General features: G+C 42.7%; 2 protein-coding genes across 2 annotated transcripts in view; one reads left to right on the top strand and one right to left on the bottom strand.

Moving 5' to 3' along the window:
- Positions 1-1,676, top strand: part of Marchf1 (membrane associated ring-CH-type finger 1) — a 474,645-nt gene extending 472,969 nt beyond the window's left edge. The window contains 1 exon segment of the mRNA XM_042054962.1: positions 431-1,676. Within this exon segment, the coding sequence (XP_041910896.1) occupies positions 431-729 (299 nt within the window). The 3' untranslated portion in view covers positions 730-1,676.
- Positions 1,677-7,275: 5,599 nt separating this feature from the next.
- Tma16 (translation machinery associated 16 homolog) lies at positions 7,276-19,223 on the bottom strand. The gene is given in 12 exon segments (XM_038328762.1): positions 7,276-7,681; positions 7,684-7,704; positions 7,707-7,733; positions 7,736-7,752; positions 8,789-8,831; positions 11,904-11,987; positions 11,990-12,053; positions 13,041-13,105; positions 13,108-13,122; positions 14,404-14,441; positions 15,997-16,109; positions 19,083-19,223. Coding segments are annotated over 12 exon segments (660 nt in total). The 5' UTR covers positions 19,086-19,223; the 3' UTR covers positions 7,276-7,511.
- Positions 19,224-22,857: the final 3,634 nt, after the last annotated feature.

Here is a 22,857-nt window from a genome sequence, read left to right as displayed (position 1 = left end):
CATTTTCAAACCAAAAGCAGTTACACACTTAAGGAATACTTTTTCTTATAAAGATCCAGGGAAGTCATGTTAGAAAAACACTAGCTTTGTAAATGACCAATAGGATAGAAAATATGAAAGCTTTTGCCAGGGTTTCAAAGTTTGCATTGTTCACAAGAGAAAGAAATCATTATACCCAGGGCTCATTGACATTCTTGTAGCCTCGCTCTGTGAGTGAATCAGTAGTATTGCTTCCTGAGCAGTCTGGACATACTGAAGATGCCCACTGTTTCAGAATCTGGAGAACCACAAATTGACCCTATTTCCTTTGGCTGACCTTGCACTACAACGTGCATGATTCAGGAAAGTACGTGTAGTAGGGATCATAGTGGGGGAGACCAAACGGAGACACGCCAGCTTGATAACATTTCCCGCTCTTTCTGTCTCACAGGTGTGCTGGAATGGCCATTTTGGACAAAACTGGTTGTGGTGGCCATTGGCTTCACGGGAGGTCTCGTCTTCATGTACGTACAGTGTAAAGTCTACGTTCAACTGTGGCGTAGGCTGAAGGCCTACAACCGTGTGATCTTTGTGCAGAATTGCCCAGACACTGCCAACAAACTGGAGAAGAACTTCTCATGTAATGTGAACACGGAAATCAAAGATGCCGTGGTTGTGCCTGTGCCACAGACAGGTTCAAATTCACTGCCACCTGCAGAGGGCGCCCCGCCTGAAGTCATACCGGTTTGATGGAACTGGAGAACTTAATCACAGAAGGATCTTTGCAGCCCTTGCCACAACACTCAGAAATGCTTCTGCTTTGGTGGCTTCCTTGTCTTCTCAGTTCCCCTACTGACTTGTTTATCCTGACTTGGAGCAAAAAGGAAATGAGGAGAAAATAGCAATGAGCAAGTGAGCAAGATCCCAAGAAGCAAAGCCTGCAGTGGGACCTGAAAAGGTGAAGGGTCTGAGAGGAGTGAGTTCGTAAGGAACGCTTGGTACAAGGCTTCCAGCGATGAAAGATTGGACGGACATGTGATCCTCTTTCAATCAGTGCAGAGGGAATCCCAGAACAGACCTCAGATGCAGTATATGCTTCTTTAGAGTTCTGTCGTGTGAGCCTTCGCCACTGGAAGTGACACACATCTGGTCCTAAGCCTGAAACTGTGTGCGTCGACCCTGAGTCGTTGTCAACTCGGAAGCGAGCTTGGAGGACTTGAGGTTTTTTACACTTTGACAGCTGATTTTTTCTGGCTATTGTGAAGTCTTGTTATTTTGACAGATGCATGTTTTGAAATGGATGCGACACACATTTGAAGATAGAAATGTTTGGAGTTTTGTTTCAATTTAAATCATGAAGAAAAAGTTTCAGAGCATTGTGGAGCTTAGCTAGTGCCGGTTTCTGAAAGCAACTATCATGCCGTGTTTATCTGGTCCTTCTCACCACAGTGCTCAACAACAGACACATAACATGAGTTGCAGATGCAGATGTAAATTGAAATCTTCTAGTGTGCCCCATTAGTAAAAGTAAAATAGGTCAATTAATTTTTATAATTTATTCAACATTATATATACAGGTTATTTTATGTCATCAGTGGAAAAGAATATTAAAATAGCTTTCATCTTTTTCTTGAACCACTCTTCAAAATCCAGCATGTATTTATGACACACTGCAATACTGAACGAAGATAAGTATGTTGGACAGGATCTAGGATAAGGGATATTGGACAGCAAAGCCTTCTCATTAAAAACCACACCTGTCTCGCTTAACCGCTGAACATTCAAAACAACACTTTAATCCATTATTTGTTCTGCAGTTTCATTTAAATGTTGATTTACAAAGCATTAAACTCATCAAATTAAGTATTCCATCTTGAATTCAGTGAAGGTCCAACTCCTCAAAGAGGTGAAAGAACAAAAATATGGGGAGTCAGTGCAATCTATAGCGATGTTATGAAGTTAACTTCTGTGTGCTACCCATAAAGTAATCATGAGAGGGAAATAAAAAATTAAGGATCTTGTTACTAAACCAGATGTGTTAAGGTTTTAAATCCCATATGGAGTATCAGTGTACTAGGTGAGAAACTTAACTAAGGATCTCAACCATGTTCACACCTGACGCATTCTTGTACTCCGTAGAATATTCATGACTCTATGGTTGAGTGATGAGCTGGTTTTCAGTTCAACAGCTGAGCACCATGTTTCACATAAACTGACTGGACACCGAGGTGGATGCTAGGTAAATAATCACAGAAAGTTATCTGTCAAAGATCACAATTTTTTAAAAAGTGACTTTTTAGTTAGCTGTCATTTTTATTGTCCTTAAAAGGCAGAGATGGCCATTAAAACCAAAGCATGGGCATCATGTTGCACAAAGCTGGGTACCACATCCATGCACTTTGTAATTATCAGTGTTTGCTTTTCTCGGATTATCAAAGGAAAGGGAAAAAGAATCTTTCAATGAAGAAGAGAGTATGGTATTTGTAGTGATTGACACTGGGTCCAATTAGTTCCATTCTTAGAAATAAAGACATAGTAAACAATGTCAGTTGTGTGTGTGGTATTTGACGTGTATATTCATGTACATATACAAGAGAAATGTTAATATCCAGTCAGGAATCAGAAACTTAAAAACTCATCTTTCTTAAAACTTGTGGGAGGGACAAGCATTAAGAATGCAGGGAGAATATGATGAACATGACTAAACTGGACCAGACCTCTGGGGCAAATAAGGATTTGTAAGACATAAGGACATAAAAACTTGTATTAAGTAACTGAATAGTTTCCATTTTAAAGATTAAGATGAATATGAACAATAAAGAATGGATGGGTTGATCATTACTTTGGACAAGAAATATTTAGTTTTCCTATTTCTCCTCTAATTCATTTTGGTAGGTACACAACTAATCCCAGCATTCGGGAGGTTTGTAACCTTTGCTACAAGCAGCGAGTACCAAATAGAGGCCAGCCTAGGCTATGAGACTTTTTCCCAAAAAACAAAATGATAACAAACAACAAGCTTTAAAATTACACAAATAAAGTCAGTATTGAGACATCTTTGCACATCTGGAGTGTTAATGAGGTTTCACTTAATAACAACAAAAACGTTTGGCTTGGTGACCTGACTTAGAGCTCATGAAGCAACCTGCTTTTCCATTTGTTATAATTAAATATTCAATTGAGAAAGAATTAAAACACTTAAAAGTGGAGCTCAGAGTTTGGTAGCGATGGATCAGTTGTTTAGGGCACTCTCTGCTCTCATAGCTGGTCCTGGTGAGTTCCCAGTACCCACACACAGTTCACAAAAACCATACCTGCTCTAGGGTACCCTCCCCTTGCCCCAACAACAGACAGATACACACATAATTACAAAGAACAAACCTAAAAAGTGATCGACCCCCCCCCAAGCAGGTTTAACTTTAAATATAAAATAACAAAACCCCTACAAAAATAAAAAAATTTAACTTTGAGTCCCAATAACCCAGACTACTGCATGGCAGTCTTTCTCAGAATATCCTAGATCAAAACCCCACCCAGAGCTGCCACTATAGGTAATGATATTCCACAAGAACCCTTGTACTTAAGTTTTTCCTCTGGGGAAAGGACCTTTGGTAACCCTTCAGACACTTACTCTTCTGCCGAAATGAGGTCACTGGCACAGCTGACATCATGAAATCACAGTGTCAGGTAGGAAGCAGCAAGGCACCTGTCAGATATAACTTCCCTGCCTTGCCAACGTTAACACTTTGGGGAACCTAAAGCTACACTGTAACTGTTATAAAGTCCTGTCCTTCCATCAGCTCAATGGTGTCCTATTTCATGCATGACACAATGAAAGCAAGTTGTTGTCATTGGGGCTGCAGCCGCACGATCTCCCACACCTGAAGAAACCCACGTTGAAACCGAGATAACACTCAAGGAGGAAGTATTTTAACTGTGTGCAATTTTTGAGACTGGGCATTTGTACTTTAGTTCTATCTAATTGTCTTTCACTAACAATTTACTATTTGTGAGTAATTGTGCTTACGACAAACTAAGGGAACTGTCTGTGAACGACTTTGTATATTAAACAAATGACTCCAAATCTTTGGCTGTAGCTCCTCTACTTCCTGCCTGTGTAACGAGATCCTAGAGTTGCATTGAGAGCATCCCGAACCCTTGAATTCTTAGATTTCATAATGGTCTGAGTCTGAAATAGAATTTGAACATAACTTTGGTCAAATCTATAGTTACCAATCTCGTGTTATTACAGGCAACTTGGGGTCCCACGTTAGGATATCATGTTACTGAGAAAACTGGGGAGCCCTTTAGAGGTACTTAGTCTTGTCAATAAATAACTGAGAACAGACACAGAAAGAAGCTGCAAACAATTTTATTCGACTTTAATCACAACAGGGTGGACAAAATGGAAATCCGCAGCAGCTACCGGAAGAGAGGACGAGACTTTGCAGATGCAATCTGAGTAACGATAGCATGTTTAACAACAGCCATTAGCACATTTTGAACAAGCAGTCACGCAGACATGTAGGGCAGGCTCCAGAGTAAAAGTGAGAGTCCAAAGGGTAAGGGAAAGCATGCCTAAGGTCAGGGCCGTACCGGGGAAGACAGAAATCACAGCTTTTTCTGAGCGGTGTGTAAACCTAACAGAGCTTCATGGCTGCTCATATTGACTGTACCTGGGCATGGCTTTCTAAGAAGAAGAAAAGTACATTATCTCACTAAACAGATAATTATTCCTCCTCTCTTTCGCATGAAATAAAGTGAACTGGCCTTCCTAAGAGGTAGTCCCTTAACAAGGTGACGGACCAGAACAATCAGACTAACTGATATTTTGGATAGCTTGGACTATTAGGTCTCCAAACAGGCCTGGAGTAGACGCATTCTTTTGACCAAGAAGAAATGCCAGCCTTCAAAACAGATAAGAATAAATATACATTAGCCAAAGGAAATAATACATAAACTTCCAAAACCCATTTGAAACGGTTGAGGAGTCCCCACAGTATGAACAAGGCTGCAGTTCCCAGCCTGCCAGCTGCTCAGTTTCCCACGGTGCTTCTACTGTCAGATTGGACAGGCACAGCTCCTCACCGAGCAGCCTGGGGCTGTTTGCACAGACTTCAGGCTGCTAAAGCCCAAGTTTCTAGCTCCATCAAAGAAAGGGCTTCAGGACAAGTCAACACAGTTGGCCTCATTAAAAAGCAAAGAAAGGGTGCTTCAGACAGAGCAGGGCACATCCACCCAAGAGTACAATGTCTGCTTTCCTGGGGTCACCTAAGTGTGTTACAATGAGCATGTCTACATATGCACACTTGTATTCCTGCAGCTTCCCCAGTGACACTGTCTACAGAGTCACTTACTATATATGATGCTTAAGAGTAGATTAATAGGAAGAGTTCTGTCTTGTGGAATTACACGAGAGATTTACACCACATGATTTAGGTCTCAGAGAAAACAATACGGAGTACAGTCTCCTTGCCTGTAAGAATGAAAATGATACCACAAGCCATTACATTACAGCAAAGACAGCAGGGCTCTGTAACACATAGATCCAACAGTTGAACATTCAGCAAACTAGTGTTTATCATTTAGAAACGCTGAAAAAGTAATGAAATCATAATCTGAAAGGTAAGAAAAGGACTTAGTGGAACTGTAAGACCACCAAGCAGAACTGCTAGTACCACAACTTACAATGTGCAACAGGGCTACCTTTTGTGCTGTATTCTCCTGACAGTGACCTGCTGCCTGGGAACAGGCCATGAAAGAGCCATCTGGTGTCAGCTCTTCTCTGAAAGATGGAATAGTTACTTTTGTGTTCTATGATCTAAATTCCTAGCAGGAAAACAATTAAGGAAAAGTGATTGTGGCTCAGTTCCAGGACTTCGGTTTGCCACAGTTTAAGGACACAACTTGTCCCATGGTGGGAAACTGAACTGGACCCATGTAGTAAGAGAGGGCCACTTGTTTATTCCGAAATATCACACAGAAACTGTATTAATTAAATCATTGCTTGGCCATTAGCTCTAGCTTATTGGTTAACCCTTACATATTAATTCAACCAATTTCTATTAATCTAAGTATCGCCACGTGGCTGTGGCTTACTGGCTAAAGTTCCCAGCGTCTGTCTCTAGTGCTCCATGGCGTCTGACTTGTTCCTCCTTTTCTCCCAGCATACAGCCTAGCTTTCCCCGCCAAGTTCTGTTCTTTCCCTGCCATAAGCTCAAAGCAGTTCTTTATTCATTAACCAATAAAGCACATAGAAGGATCTCCCACGCTAAACCCAGGACAGGTTTTAGCCTCAAAGACCTGCCCCTATGGGCAGCCAAACCCCCACCTCATAAATACTCCACAACCGTCAGAACAGCCCCAGAAGGTGGCAGTCTGCATGTCCCAAGCGTGAGCTTGTGGGGGACATACAAAATCAAACCACAACATTCTGGACTTTGGCCTCAAGTCTATGGGGTATCCCAAATGCCTTAGTTAAACACCATAGTCATCTAAAGTCTCCATGGCCCTTGAATAGTCCCAACATTTTTCAAAAGTCCAAATTTCCTTCTGAGAACCATTCCAATACACAATGGCAACACAGTAAAAAATGCCCACCCAGACCAAAGCCCATCAGCGCATCCTTGCTGTGTCCGGCCTCAAGGGCAACTGGTGGCAGTGGGAGTTGGGAACACTGACCCTTCAGACTCACACTGGACTACTGAGCCAGACTGATCACTCTGTTCCTGTCTACTGTTTACCACATCCTCCCATTCTCCCAGGACTGGGACACTAGAAACCTGCCACACACTGCTGCTAAGAAAAGAGACTCAGGCCCCTCTATAGCACTTCACTGACAAGCTATCTTCCTAACTCTATTTTTTTTTTCCAATTTTTCCTTCAGCAAAATTCAGGTTAAATGGCCTTTGAAGGTCAATGCTGTGTTGGATGTTAGATTAATGTATCCCATTCATGTGCCAGAAAAATTTGTCCCCTGATGGCAATGTTCAGAGCTGGCAGGAAGGACTTCAGGAGGCAGGGCTGCTCATCTCCCTGCACGCACAACCCTGTCTCGCTTTCCATCAATGACCTGTGGCCATGACGTGATGCAGACAGAGAAGCCTCCCCACAAACCACACTTGGTTACTGTTTAGTCTCATCTGAGTTCCCCAGTATTTAGCTATAATGAAAAGTAGACTAACACAATATCTGTATTTTAAAAGCAATTTAAAGAAAAAGAACTTTTATTCTTAAAAACCATAAACCTATTTTGAAACTGCAAGTGACTTATTTGAGAATGAGTAAAGCAGCAAATACATATAAATAATCACTAAAAATTTATTTGTGTGTGCACACACACATGCCATGGTGTGCATGTGGAGTTAGATGAAAACTTACAGCATCTGTTCTTTCAACCCATGGATTCTGGGACTCAAACTCTGGCAGTCAGGCTTGGCAGCAAGGCCCCTGCTGAGCCACCTCAGCAGCCCCACCCCCATGATTATGCAGCATAACCAATGAGCAGGACAGGAGGGTCTCAAGAGATTTCACTAAGAGCAGGCAGGCACCGGGGTCATTTCTTCATCCGAATCACTTGCTTCACTTGTTGGTTCCAATTTCCCATCTTCAGAGTCTCCAGGGTCCCCAGTTAGATCTAATTCCTCTAAATCTTTGTCTAAATCTTTGTCTATATTTAAAATGGGTTTCTGTTTGCGCTTCTAGGAATTGCATCATTAGCACAAGTTTCCTCATTTTGATGTTTGGCAATTTCTCAGATCAAAATCCCACTCTCTAGGAAAAGGAAACAATAAAAGTGTAAGCACCTGAGGGCAGTGACAGCACAGCAGGGCAGCCAGGTTTAGAACTCTGCCTGCAGAAGGAAGACCTCACATCCATAGATTTTCACACGCGTGTGGAATAGCACTAAGCTGGCGGGGTGGGGCACGCAACAGCCCAAGCCCCAGACTCGCTTAAATACTGCTACACTGGTGCTGCCTGTGCAGAGCCCTACACTCTAAACGTCACATATGCACCACACAAATCGTAGGCTCTGAGCTTCCCTTCTTCTCCCTACCCTAGGAAGTCTTCATCAGGCTTACAAGGTTTCATACCCTCAGCAGTTAGAATCACGTCAGTGAAGGTGGCTTCTCTCACACTGCAAGCTGGCTCGCCTGCAGAGCAAGCGCAGGAATGTTAACACACTGAGCTCATCTCCTCTCCCTGGCTTTGGAAGAGGCAGAAATACAACTGCCTCAGAAACATGGAGCACAGTTTGTTTTCGAGTATGGCCTGGATTTAAATTTATCTAATTTCAATTCTAAAAAAATTCATTCCCTAACATGTTCTTTTTTTGAGTGAGGAGACAGGAAAATTCTTGCCTGCCTCTTCAGAGGAACAGAAGGAAAAATGCTCCCTAACATGCTTTAGAAAAGACCACAATTACTAATAAAAAAGATTTTTCTAATAAGCACAATCTGTGCTTGAGAAGCAGAAATCTGTTCCTCCAGCCTCAGCAGTCTCCACGGTTACCAGGGCAGAATCCAGAGGTTCTCAGTGACAAGACTCTTGCCCTGGCGTCAGTTTTAGTCTTCTGTGTCTTGCTATTTAGCTTCAGAAATAAAAATTTGCATTGGGGAGGAGAGACAGCTCTACTGTCCCTACTGTTTCTGGGAAAGAGAAGGAGCATCTACAGCGGCAGCTGCGCACACTCGAGCACAGCTAAGGGGAAGAAACGCCTACAGAATGTTTTATTAACATCTACACTACACCCAGGGGAGTTCATGCTTGTGTATTTCACATGCAACTTCAAAGGATCTCAAAAACTCACCGAAAAGTCTGCAGATTATTAGTGTCTAAAATGTCTGGGATCTCTGAAAAAGAACATAAGTAACAGCCAGTAGGCATTTTCTTTCTAAATTGCTTGCTGTAGTTTCACTTGTTATTGCACATACAACACAGTAACTGATGTTAACAAGAAGAAAACCTTTGTAATATATGTGTAAAGTGACTGGTGTACATCATGGATGTGCAGGTTCCTGCAGAGTCCAGAAGGCGTAGGAAGGTCCTAAAGCTGGAGGGCAGGGCACTTGTGAACCACCTGAACTGGTGGTTAGTAGGCTGCTGAGCTGTCGCCCCCCCCCCCCCCCCAAAAATCACCTTCAAAGCACTGATACAGGTCAAGACAAACACCAACGCTGGGAAGGAACAGAGTTCAGTGTCGGGAAGACAGCAGAGCTCTGTTACACAGGGTGCATCTGTCGGCACAGCAGACGTGGGTGTCTATAATGTACTGCTATGGAAGACAAGTTATTAAACACACAGCTCATGTCACATCGGTAGAATTTACTGTATTTCAAAGATTATTTAACATTAATAAAATCGCATCATTCAAAACTATGAAAAATTAAAAAGAATTACAATCATTAGGACCTCGAACAAGTTCAATACAATTCAAGTTACCCTGTAACTCACATGGGAGCTCAGTTAATAGATTGACTTTGAGTCTCAGACAGGGACTGTTAAGCAGAACTGAAATTGCTAAAAAAAAAAAAATAAAAAAAAATAAAAAAAAAAAATTAAAAAAAAAAAAAAAAAAAAAAAAAAAAAAAAAAACCTGCAACATAAGATGGCTTTGAGAAAGAAGGCATGTTAAAGCATATGTTTGGGTGTCAAGTTGGCAAAGGGTGGAACTGTGGTCCTTAGTCCCAATTGTTAATTACAGAGATCCAGAATCTCCTGGGAGAAGGGCTTAGGGATGCCCATGGGCAGGGCAGCACCTTGAGCAGGTTCACTGAAGAGTGCCGAGCAGCACCACTTCCTGGGCTGGATCGCAGACTGAATGAAAAGGGAGCACATAGCACCAACATCCATGGTGGATCCAGAGTCAAACAGCATCTATAGCTGTATCTTCACCACTACAACAGGCTTAAGCTGTGAGCCAAAATAAGCCTCCCCCTTCTGTTGCTTTTGCCAGAGTATTTTGTCTTAGCGACAGGAAAAAGACACAAACACACACACGACATCTTATATTCACAGGAAGTAAGTGTATGAACATCACAGGAGTAGCGAAGCACGATGCCACTCTTGTATAATGTCAGGGACTTTTGAGCTAATCCTCACCTTTCTGAACCAGAGAATATGTCCTCTTTTTTGTTTATATTTTTTGAGACAGTGGCTCTCTATGTAGCTCAAGCTGTCCTGGAACTATGTAGACCAGGATGGCCAGGAACTCAAAAGAGATCCAGCTGCCTCTGCCTCCAAGGGCTGGGATTAAGGGTGTGTGTCACCAGGCCTGCTTTATTTATTTTTTAATTAATTAATTCATTAATTAATTTTATAACCAGGCTGTAGTTTCCCTGCCCTCCTTCCCTCCTTATCACTCCCCCCTTTCATCTGTTTTATTTTTATTTTGAGGGAAAATGAGGATGTTCACTTTTCCAGTGGGATTCCAGGGATCAAGTGTGAATATGTCTACTTCTGAAAAATACGCTTTCCCTTTTTTATTTATTGTAGGTTAACAAACACGTTTTCGCAGTGAAGGGGAAGTCTACACACTGCAGTTTCTAGTACTTTCCAGAGTTCTTTGGGATCTTGTATGTTTATGCTCTTCATATTAAAACTTGATATTTTAACATAAACACCAAAGCCCCCAGGGTCAGGCAAGAAACACGAACTTAGACGGTGGCATGACAACTGTCAAACCTCTGCAAGGGACAGACTACTTCCCCGCGGAGACTCTGCTGCCCTCATCTGGTTTCCTAAGTCACACAGATGTAGGCTTTAGCCAAAATCATTATCATTTTATTTGGATTTTCTTTTTTTACATGATTATTTATTGAGCTCTACATTTTCTCTGCTCTCCTCCCTGCCTCTCCCCTCCCCACTTCAATCCTCCCCCAAGGTCCTCATGCTCCCAATTTACTCAGGAGATCTTGTCTTTTTCTACTTTCTACTTTCCATGTGGATTAGATCTATGTAAGTCTCTCTTAGTGTCCTCATTGTTGTCTAAGTCCTTTAGGATTGTGTTTTGTAGGCTGGCTTTCTTTGCTTTATGTTTAAAAAACCACCTATGAGTGAGTACATGTGATAACTGTCTTTCTGGGTCTGGGTACCTCACTCAAAATAATGTTTTCTAGCTCCATCCATTTTCCTGCAAAATTCAAACTGTCGTTATTTTTTCTGCTGTGTAGTACTCCATCGTGTAATGTACCACATTTTTCTAATCATTCTTCGATCGAGGGACATTTAGGCTGTTTCCAGGTTCTGACTATGACAAAGAAAACTGCTATGAACATGATTGAGCACATGTCCTTGTGGCACGATTGAGCATCCTTTGGATATATACCCAAAAGTGGTATTACTAGGTTTTGAGGAAGGTTTGTTTCCTAATTTTCTGAGAAATTGCCACACTGACATCCAAAGGGGTTGTACCAGCTTGCATTCCCACCAGCAATGCAGAAGTGTTCCCTTTTCCCCACAACCTCTCCAGCATAAGTTGTCACAAAATCATTATTTTTAAAAAACAGTGATTGCATTATCTGTATTGACCTCGGAATGGGCACCAGTTTAAGGTCATCAGCTCAGCCTACTGAGCTGGCCAGTCAGCGTCAGTGTTGCCAACTGGTAGTGCACTGTACTTATGCTTAGGAATGAGTTACGTGGCCAGAGGCTAACAAGGGACAATGTCTTATTGCGGCTTGGAGAGCAAGAGTTGTCACGGTGGGAAGGAGGGACAAGTGTCTGGAGACGGGAGAAGACAAGCAGGATGTGTGCTAGGAAGAAGCAGCTCTCACAGGAGATGACATATCAACTGTCATAGCTGTCACTGTCACAAGGAAATAAAGCCAGAAGAGACTCAAGATAAATCAATAGAGTGAACCTCTGAAGTCCATCATAAATCAGATTCTATTTTCAAAAGGCAAAATGAGTCAGAGAGTACCCACCAAAGCCATAGCCGTCATACTGCTGCCGCTCCCGCTCCATCGTCTGCTTGATGACCGTCTCCCGGGAGTGGTGCCGCCGGCCTGTCTGTCCTTGATGCTGTTATGTAGCTCAATCTGCTCCAGCTCACTGCTGAATCGACTCAAATACCTGAAAAATATGAAAATGATGAGCTACAAGGTCTATATTAATTCATTTTAGTGTAGGTGCCCAAGTGTCCCTGTCCTTTGAATATTAGCATAATCAAATTCCTCAGTTCCTCAGCCTTTCTGACCACATTCATGAATAATCCAACCATTTCTTAACTTCAGTGAACAAATCACAGCAGCTGTCTGCTGAACTGAGGACCCTCACACTGAATTACCGACTGGATTTCTTCCTCAGACCTCTGCATCTCCCCCCATCATAGACATTAGCATCATGCCTGCTCCACCGTTTGAGCTCCCCACCTCAGGACACAGTGTGACATTCCACGTGAGACTCAGAGGTACGAACCCTCTCTGTGCATCTCTCCCTGCTCTAACCTAAGCCCCACTACTACTACCTCGCTGCTCTCTAGCTCTCCACCGGGCTGCGGCTAACCACGCAGAGGACGGCAGTAGAGTCCTCAGCACCACCACTGCCCTTCTCAGCCGTCCTCATTCTACGGCTGTGACCTCAAGTATATGCGTGAGGACTGCACAAGTTTCCTGCAAAGTCCTCCCAGAGCTCCCTATGTCCTCAGATAAGGTCCGAACTCAGAGGGTCACTAACGCTGTTAAAAGCCAGCTGTCTCTGCAGCACGGGTTAACACTAGCCTTGAGCTTGCTGTGCCAGTCACAGGAAACGCTGGTGGGCCCTTTCACCGTTCAGCGTCTGGCCCCACCTCTGAGGCCTTCTGGACACCAATCTCTCAGTCTGCAGACGCTTTCATGCTACCCTCACCTCAACCTAACACCCAGGGCAGTGCAGACAATGCTTTTCCAGGAAGCCTCCCTACTCCAAGGAAGCTAAGAGGGGATCAAGCTGGGTCACAAACTCAAGTCTTTCTGTTAAAAAGCCCATCCAGTTACATCCAATCCAGAGCACAGCAATCTCTTGAGAACCAGGCTGGGATTCTCTTTTCTGACCCTTTGTTCACAATATGCCCAATGTTTACCTTCAATTAATTCACAGGCATCCTTCTTTGAATATCTTGTTTTTTTTGTATCCAGATGACCGTGAACCACCGAAGTTTGTCACCTATAAATAAGTACCAAACAAATTTAGCACCAAAAACTTCATGTAGACACGGCTTTCCCCACAATCATCCACATTAAAGCATTAAAAACCAAAGCAAAACTATCTCATTTCTAAATAGAAAGATCTGTGTCTGTGTAGCTGAGTCAATGAAACCAATTTGTCTGAAATAAAACTGCAGCAATTTAAGAAAGAGACAAGGATGGAAGTGATATTTTTCTCTGTACTCTTCTTTCCTTTTAAACAATGTGTTTCTATTCAGTTAGGTGCATGCCGTGTGTTGTTATGTGTTTATGTACGTGAGTGCAGCGTCCAGATGCCAGAAGACGGTACTGGGTGCCATGGAGCAGGACCTGTAGGTAGTTGCCAGCTTCCCTGTGTGGACTCTGGGGCCTGAACTCTGCAAGAGCAGTGTGCCTACCCTCCTAACCAGCAAGTCACCTCTCCAGGGCCCAGACATTTCCTGTCCAACATCAGGGAACAGAGGAAAGATGGATTCATAGAATATAAAATTCCAAGTTCTTATAAAGAAAAACTATCTAACTTATTTAAAGTATTTTAAAATTTGATCAATGATAAAAATAGTATTTGCCTAAAGTTATTGCTGTAGCTTGGGTCTACACTGTTTCCCAGAGGTCCAAAAGGATGAACACGTATGCAGCCTACTAACCATGAACCCGCTGCTCCACAATATGTAAGCTATTGCTGTAGCTTGGGTCTACACTGTTCCCAGAGGCCCGTGTCTTAAACACACGTGCTCTAGCACCTGGTGCTACCAGGCGATGAGGAGACCTCTGAGAGGGGAAGCCCAGTGGGCACTCTCACATCACTGAGATGCCAGGACGAGGTAAGCAGCTTGCTCTACTAGCACCAGCCCCTCTGCCACTGCCTTCTGCACTGCTATCAGTCCTAACAACATAGTGGAAACCCCCACCACTATATGCCAAAGCAAACCTTTTCCTCTTTAGAAACCAACTTTCTTAGGGATGAGGTGGCAGCGAGCTAACACAGCCATGCCCATCATAACCTCGGTTGTTGGAAGAGGGGGTTAAACATGAGCTAGGATGTGGACGTGAACTAGGACTGAAGTTTCTGCCAAGCTGAACTGCATGGAGTACTAGCAATTTATTCTGAAAGTCAAGTGCTTCGCTCCAGTTCATTTGTGTTCTTTTAGTAAAGCCAGCTTTTTTAAAAAATCGGATAAAATTAATAGCGAAATTGGTTTAGAGCAAAATTTTACTCTACTGTATGTAGTCAGAATTTCAAACATCCAAACCCACTTACCAATAAGGTTGAGACGCAAGGCCCTCTCATTCTTCAATCTTGAACCAAAAGGTGCATATAATTAGACATTTCCAAAGCAGGGGCTTAGAAATCTGCCAAAATATCGGAAAGAAAAACTTCCCAAAGAACTTTGATATTTTTTATATGTAAGTAAAAAAAAGTCAATTTTAAAAACAAGAAACATGGAATGGAATGATTATCTTTTAAATCACTGGAATAAGATGTCACTAGAATGTTGCTTCAGCATGCTAGGGACTGGAGAAAGCCTAGAAGACCGTACTGCTCAGGCCAACAAAGGTCTGACTGGGCTATGACTATGCCGGCAGCAGCAGCACCTGGAGAGTACCTGGAAATACCAAACCCACTCCCGCAGACGATCTTCAGAGCGGGAAACCCTGGAGCAGAAAACACTGCTCTAATATGAGCATCTCAGGTCAATTAAGTTTGAGAAATACACATGTGGACAATGGTAAAAATTACACTGTGTAGATGTAGCAAATCATATTAAAAAGAATAACAAAACTGCTAAGTGATAAACACCTGAAATTTGAAAAACTATTATTTTAAGACAGTAAATATACACCACCATACATCTTTACATAAAAAAAGACACATGCCCCGCAAAAAAGAAAATTAGACTATGTTATCCGAGTCTTTCCTAGGAAACGTCTAACCAATCATTGTAAAACAGCCCAGCTTTACTACAAGAGGCTTTAAGCCTTAGGTAAGGTATTAAAATGCAATAAAAGTGGACAAGTTCCTCCAGCCACCATCTGGACACTGCTTATACTCACTGGATCAGCAACGCTAGGTAACAGACACGGCTTCTATTTGATCTAACTTATGGAATTTTTACAGTATCTTTCCCCTCAGTCTCAGACGCTCTCCTGTAACTGTGTATGCAAATTAAAAAAAAAATCCAAAACAAGGGCCTTTAATCTGTTAAAAAGATTAAAAACACCTTGATGCTCTTTAGTACATTTTTCCTTTTAGTATCCACGGCAGATTTCTCTCCAAACTCTGCCCAACTCTGAGATGACACGCCAGCTACCAGGCTGACTAGGGCCTCTGCTACGTTCTCTCTCCCATCTACAGCACACATTCAGTGATGTAGTCTCCTGGTCCCAATCCACCCGACCCACAACACTGACTGCTCCCTAACCTGTGACCTCTAGCCAGTCTCTGAACACCAGACCCAAGGCATCTACCCACACCGCCACTGTTTCCTGTGTTATGTGGAACCCACAGCACGACAGAAATGCCTTCAGCAGCAGCGTCCTCCCTCTGCCTCTCAACTCTGCTCAAATGTTAACCAAGCTCTTGGGGACTCTTCCATGACTCCTATAAAATAGAAAATACAACCTCTCCCTCTTTATCCTTAAACCCGTGTTAATTCTTCTTCACTATCCTCACCACGAACTGCTACTGAAACTGATGTTTTAGGTCTGCTCTGTAAGACCAGAGGCTTCATTACCGTTACCTCAGTACAAGAGCAGAGGAAAAACAGGGGTGGAAACCGAGGAACATGCCTGACATGTAGATGCATGGAGGAGCTTTCCCTAGTGCACAACACGAACAGGACTGGACATTTACCTTTCCTTCCTGTCTTGCTTGTGAGACTCTCTTGTAATCTGGGCTGCTTTCCTACTGTACGGATGGATGACTTTTTTTTCTCGACCTACAATTTTTCCTTTCAGTCCTTTCGGCTAAAAGATAGAACACAAGTAGTCAGATACATTGAGTCCAGTCACAAAATGATCTTCAGGAAATACAACGAGCCAGAGACATCACACTAGGACTCAGGAGCTAAACCAAACATCTCAGAGATTCAGACAGTGTTCGTTCCCCCATGGTCATCACAGAAGTGAGCTATTCAGAAATTCCCCAACGCAATCAGTCCACACAGGGAGCGTGGCTGGAAATGCGGGCTACGGTTGAGGACATTTCTAATGTTGAAGAACATAGAATTTTAACAGGCATTTCACTGTGTCACATGGAAGAGAATGGACAATGGCACAAGCAAAAATCAAAACTGACCAAATGTGGCTGGTTCAAACCAAGAAGTTAGGAACAACAGAAACCACTTCAAAGTCTGCACACACACAGAAGGGAAAAGTATTTCTCCCACTCAGGCCTTACCAGGTAAGGCAGTCAGAATCCAGTCCTCAAAGACATTATACATTAAAGGTTAGCTTTTTAATTGTGCAGTCCTGTACTTTGGCCCCACCTATTACTTGAGTTGGGTTTGACTTGTATAACAAGAACCCAAAATAAGAACTAAATAGTTCGCTCTCCTGGTTCAGTAAGGAGTCAGGCTCCCTGATCCTGTTAGACCACAAACTCCCAGAGAGTCTTTGAGGGTTAAAAGCCTGCTCTCCTCTCCAGCCATACATAGAAAAGAAAAACTCAGGGAAGCCACCCCCATCCCCATTGTCTACAGACCAAAACTTAGTGCTGCAGAAAAGAAAATACATATAATTTTAATCTTGGGGTGGGGTGGGTGGTTCACTACAGGAAAAAAAAAACCTCTATTAAGGACAGGTGTTAGTTTCTTCAATATTCACCCTCTAAAAGCAAGGTAGCTCTTGAATCTTTCCAACACGGTCAGTTACCTTCATGCAACCCTCATGATCAGGCACAGGATACTTTGAGGGCACATCTGTTAGACCTTTTTACAAAGAAGGCACACAGGCTCTCATCTACAGTGCTAATCTAGTATAGGATTCCTTCCCTATGTAACAAGACCAGCCCCAATCTGCAGCCCAGATGCTCATCTCTTCCCGACTCTCTTCTCCAGCATCACACCCCTCACCCTTCACACAGCTCTCCCTCCCCATCCTACTGAAGCTCATGCCAACCCAGAACCTGTACCTTCTGGTCATCTGTCTATAGCCCTCCCCTTCCTTCTCCTTTGAGAAAACACAGCTCAAAAAAAAAAAAAAAAATCACCAAAACAACTCTCCAAGTGATTAAAATGTCCATCAAGTCTTCATTCACACATGCATTCATTCTTCCGACAATTCTCTGAACACGTTTCCATAAATCTGAACAGATCAACATGTACAAGGCCGAAATCCAAGGTATAACTGGAAGTTGGCTATGTATAAAAAATAACTTTAAAAACATAGAAACACAGCACACATATCCTTTTGTGTAGCTCTATATATCTTGAGGATGGAGGGGCAAATGAGAAAAGGGATTAAGAATTTTTCAAGGAAACATAAATCAAGTAAAAACTTTTGCAGCACGTGGTAGGCTATTTTAACGAGCCATGCAATCCCCTCCGAGAGTAAGATGTTTCTAGTGACTTGCTTTATTTTTAAGTATGTTTGGTGTGTGTGTGTGTGTGTGTGTGTGTTGTGTTGTGTTGTGCGGTGCATGCACAGAGGCCAGAGGAGGGAGGGCATCAGGAATCCCCTTGTATTGCTCTCCTCTATTTCTTTGAGGTGGTTCTCTCCCCCAGCAGGACGTTCTGCTTTTGGGCTAGCCTGGCAGCCACAGAGACCCAGCGAGCCTCCTGCTTCTGACCGCAGAACAGTTTGGCTACGGCTGTGCACCTGTATGTTTCATGGGTTCTAGGATCTGAATGCAGGTTCTCATAGTTGCACAGCAACCAAACTTCTAACCACTGAGCCATTTCTCCAGCCCCACAACGACTCACTTTTAATGATAAGGATTTTGTACATATCAACACCAAGAGTAGGGCAGGGTTTGGTGAGAAATCTGCCACAAATACTAAAAGAAAAAATATAGCAAAGAACATCAAGGTGTGTATAATGTTTTTAACAGTTTTCAAGTTATCAAAGGACTCACTTCCATTTTTGTCACTCCTTGTTCGCACTGGGATAATTACACACAAGTTTTCTTTTAAAGCCTTAGAATTTCCAGTGTAAGAGGAGCATGAAATTATGTAACAGCTTTACAGCTTTCAAAGATTTTAAGTTAAAGAAACAAAACCACCAAGATTTAATGCAAAGAACAAAATCTCCTGAGCTTATATTCTGATTCAATTGAATCGACACAGTATCAATTGTAAGATTAACATTCGGATTCTGTGAATGTGCCCTTTATACTCATAAGTATACACATAAATGCTTTATGAAAACTCGTAATTAACTACAGACAAAATACAGACAAAACAACATTGTTGCCAGGGAGGAATGAGGCAAGAGCAGAAGCAGGACTGCGGTCAGAACGGGCCACCGAAGGGCTGTGGACCGATCCACCCCGTGGGGGGCTGTGAGGACAGGGAGTGTATGTATCTGCCCAAGAGCAGAGGTGGGTGGACCCAGAAATGTGGTATTAGTGAAGATGCAGAAGTGGAGGGCTTCCTCTTAGGGAAGGAGACACGGGAAAGTGGACCACGCCACAAGGCGAGGTGGGAAAGCTCGGGAGCACACCGATCCCGGGACAGACAACCAAGGGGAGGTGCAGAAGCGCGGGAGCGCTAGGATCCCAGGACAGACACCCACGGGGAGGTGCGGAAGCGCGGGAGCGCTAGGATCCCAGGACAGACACCCACGGGGAGGTGCGGAAGCGCTCGGATCTCAGGGAAGACACCCACGGCCAGCACCGCCCAGGCAGCCGTTCCGCGTCCCGGCCTCTCCCGGGTCCGAGTTTACCATTCCTGTCCACCCGCCCAGAGCCTCCCGCGACAACCCAGCGACCGCGCCGCTCACCATGGCGATGTCCTGGCCACCGAGGCCCCGTGGCGTCCAGACACAACCACCTCACGGACTGCTGCGGCAGCAACTCCAACTTCAGCCCTGTGCAAACACGTGGGTCCGGGAGCAGCAGCCCGTTACGGACCGGAAGGGGCGGGGCCAGTGCGTTCTCTAAAACGTCCCCGGAAATGCAGACTTGGTTTTTTCCGTCCGCCGTGGATTTACAGTCGTTACACTGGCCCAGAGATGGCAGTCGTGCCCGAGGATGCTCATATTTCTCTCTTCTCGTGTTTTTGTCTGGAAGGCCGTGCTGAGCATCTGCCAGGAGGCAGCTCTCCAGGGGCGAGAGCCTTGTCCGGAGAAAACATCACGGGACCTGGATGCCCCCTAGAGGTCTTAACGATGCAATGCGCCGTGTCCCAGAGTTTTTCCAATAGTAGAAGAAAGATAAAAGGAGACATGTAACAGCAGACTCCAATGAAATCTATAGGGTCATTAAGGAATACTTTGAAATTTATATTCTGAAGAGATAATAACGTGTCTGACACACCAAAGTGAAACTCTGAATATATAAATATATTAAACATGTTTGTTACAAGCAATGACATTGAAGCGGAAATTAAGTCTCCCCAAAAGAAAAACCCAGGATCAGAGGGACTCATGACTGAATTCTACCAAACTTTTAAAAAAAGTCCTAATAAAACCACTTCTGAAATTGTTCCTCAAAATAGAAAATGAAGGAATACCAAATTCATTTTATGAAGCCAGTATTATCCTGAATAAAACTGGAATAAGGCACAACAATTATAGACTCATTTCCCTGATGAGCAGAGCTACAAAACTTGTGAACAAAATAATTGCAAACTAAACTAACTCGAAATATATTACTTAATTCAAATGTGTTCAAAATACACAATATAATTAAAATGCATTGAGATTATTGTACATCACGACTAAGTGATGAGCTTTATTCTTGTGATGCGAGGTTGGTTCAGTGTACACTTATCAGTGAATAAAACACAATTACACTATAAAAATAAACCTAAAGAAATCACGTGACCACAAAAAAATGTAGTTATCAAAGACCAACATGCCTTTATGGTAGACGTCCTGGAGAAATTAGGAACAGGTACAACATATCTCAAAATCATAAAGTATATGTACAACAAACATATAAACAACATTTTGCTATGGGGGAGTTTAAGCATTTCCTTTAAAATCTGTACCAAGGATGCCATTGTTGGCACTCTTTCTCGGTACAGCACTTGGAGTCTTAACTAGAGCAATAAGAAAAGAGGAAGATATGAAAGTATAAAAAAGTAAAAAACGAAGTCAAATTATTCCTATTGATAAACTATATTATCCATATCTAAAAGACCATATAATCTCTACCAGAAATCTCTTTGATCTAGTGGAAGCAATTTCAGTAAACTTGCAGGATACAAAGCTGACATCCAAAACAATCAGGGGCTTTTATATCTACCAATAATGAACTCACTGGCAAGGAATTAGGAAAATATCCCTTTCATAATAACTCCCCCAAAATGTAAAACACTTATATAGGAATTGTAGGGCCCAGACATGATAAGCTTAATAGAGGCCTGAATCTCAGTAGTTTTCCCTGAGGCAACACCTGATTGCAGGAAGGACCATAAACTGAGATTACCCACGTACTGCCCAGGAACAGACCATCAAAAGAAAATTCCTAAAGTTCTAACCTTTGTAAATAGGATCACCTGCCAGAACACATTCACAAGGACACCTCTAGACAAATATCAGCCAACCAGGGGTCCTGAACATTGGAAATCTCTCACCCCCTACCTTTACTACTATAAAAACCCAATTCTAGCTGAGCTCGGGGCTCTCCAATCACTCCAGTACATTGGACACGGAAAGTCTGAGATTGCAAACTTGTGTAGAATAAAGGCTATTTGCTTTTACATATGGGACTCGGTCTCCTTGTTGATTTTATTTATTTATTTATTTATTTTTGGTTTTTCAAGACAGAGTTTCTCTGTGGCTTTGGAGCCTGTCCTGGAACTAGCTCTTGTAGACCAGGCTGGCCTCGAACTCACAGAGATCTGTCTGTCTCTGCCTCCCGAGTGCTGGGATTAAAGGCGTGCGCCACCACCGCCCGGTTCCTTGTTGATTTTAGAGGACCTTGCAAATATGGGCAAAACAGGAATAGCATTAACCAAGGAAATGAAAGAACTCTACAGTAAAAATTTCTGGATACTGACAAAAGAAACTATAAAAGATACAGACATAGAAAGAGTTTCCATATTCCTACATGGACAGAAACATAACAGATCACCAATAGCCAAAGCAACACTACAGAAAAAGAACACAATACATAACCTCAGATTACACTGTAATGCTATTGTGACAAAGAGAACATGGTACGGGCACAAAACAGACATGTAGACCAGGGAAACAGAACAGAGGACCAGAATTTATCCCACACAGCTGTTAGCATGAAGTAAAGTGGACAGAAAGAAAGCTAGCTATTCGACAGTGGCAGTGATGCCAATGTACTTACATCTTCTGGAAGATGACAGCAGGCCCGTATTGTCACCTAGTGATACGATATGAAAATCAATTCAAAGTAGACCAATGACTTTAATTTAAAATCTGAAACGCTGAAACCAGTAAAGGAAAATATAACAGATAAACTTCATGATGTAGGTTAGGCAAGACATTTCTGATCTTGACTTCAAGAGCACAGGTGCCACTAATTTAGTAAATTGGGCTACATGACATTTGGGTTTCTACATTGTAAAGGAAGCCAAACTGAACAAACGGCCGACAGGATGGGAGAAAAATCTGCCATCTATGCTTCAAACCGGGAGACTAATCTCTAGAATTTATAAAGAACAGCAAAAAATAAATTGCAAAAAGCCTCCAAACTGCCAATTAGCAAATATGTCAACAGACTGCCTTCAAAGAGAAATAAGTATTTTTTAAAAAGTTTTCAATACTCTCAGCCATTGTGGAAATGGTTCTTCAATCATCTTTCTTTAGTTTATTTTCCTTTGTGGATAGACCAATTTCATTGTAGAATCATTTCTTAATTTCTGTTGTTTCCTGGCTTTTGGCATTCCCTTATTCATCTTTGATATTCTGTGGCCCCTTTAAATTTCCAGGTAGGATTTGTATTAGCTGGCTATGGAACATCTTGCCTTCTCTGTCTTCTAGCCTTTCCTTTATCTTCGTGTGTGTGTGCATGGAGGGGGAGGAGCATGTGGAGTTGAGGGAAAATCTCTGATGTGGTTTCTCATGTGCCGGATCCCCTGAAGCACCCACAGCCATCAGGGAAGCCAACTGTAGAGAGGTAAAAAGGAAAACTTGATACAACTGGACTTGATCAGTCAGACTAGATCAAAACTTCTAAAGAGTTTGATTCCATGGTTTAATTTTCATACACACTTAATCCCTTGCAAAATAGCCACTCTACCAAAGTACCCAAGACCTTTATCCTAAGGATGAGCTCTATTGATTGGCAAACAGTGCTCAAGGATAGGGAGTAACTGAAGAATTTGTAATATGCACTAAGAATGATGGATTCTATTGGTGGAGAAGGCAAACTACATGGTGTGAGTTCTATTCACTGAAAGACAAAGGCCAGGCTTGGGCCTAAAGAATTCTCAGGATCTGGGGAAAATTCAGGTGGATGCTGGCTCCTGTTAGAATAGCCAAGGATCAGCAGGTTGTTGACCACTTCGAGTTCAGTTTTCAGGTGACCAGATGCCATTATTCCTTCCATTGAAGAAATAGACTCGTGAGCTTAGCA

Source organism: Arvicola amphibius, chromosome 4, assembly GCF_903992535.2.
Source record: "Arvicola amphibius chromosome 4, mArvAmp1.2, whole genome shotgun sequence".
NCBI classification, from domain to species: Eukaryota; Metazoa; Chordata; class Mammalia; order Rodentia; family Cricetidae; genus Arvicola; species Arvicola amphibius.
The sequence above is the reverse complement of the archived record's forward strand: the minus strand, read 5'-3'. Positions and strand labels throughout refer to the sequence as shown.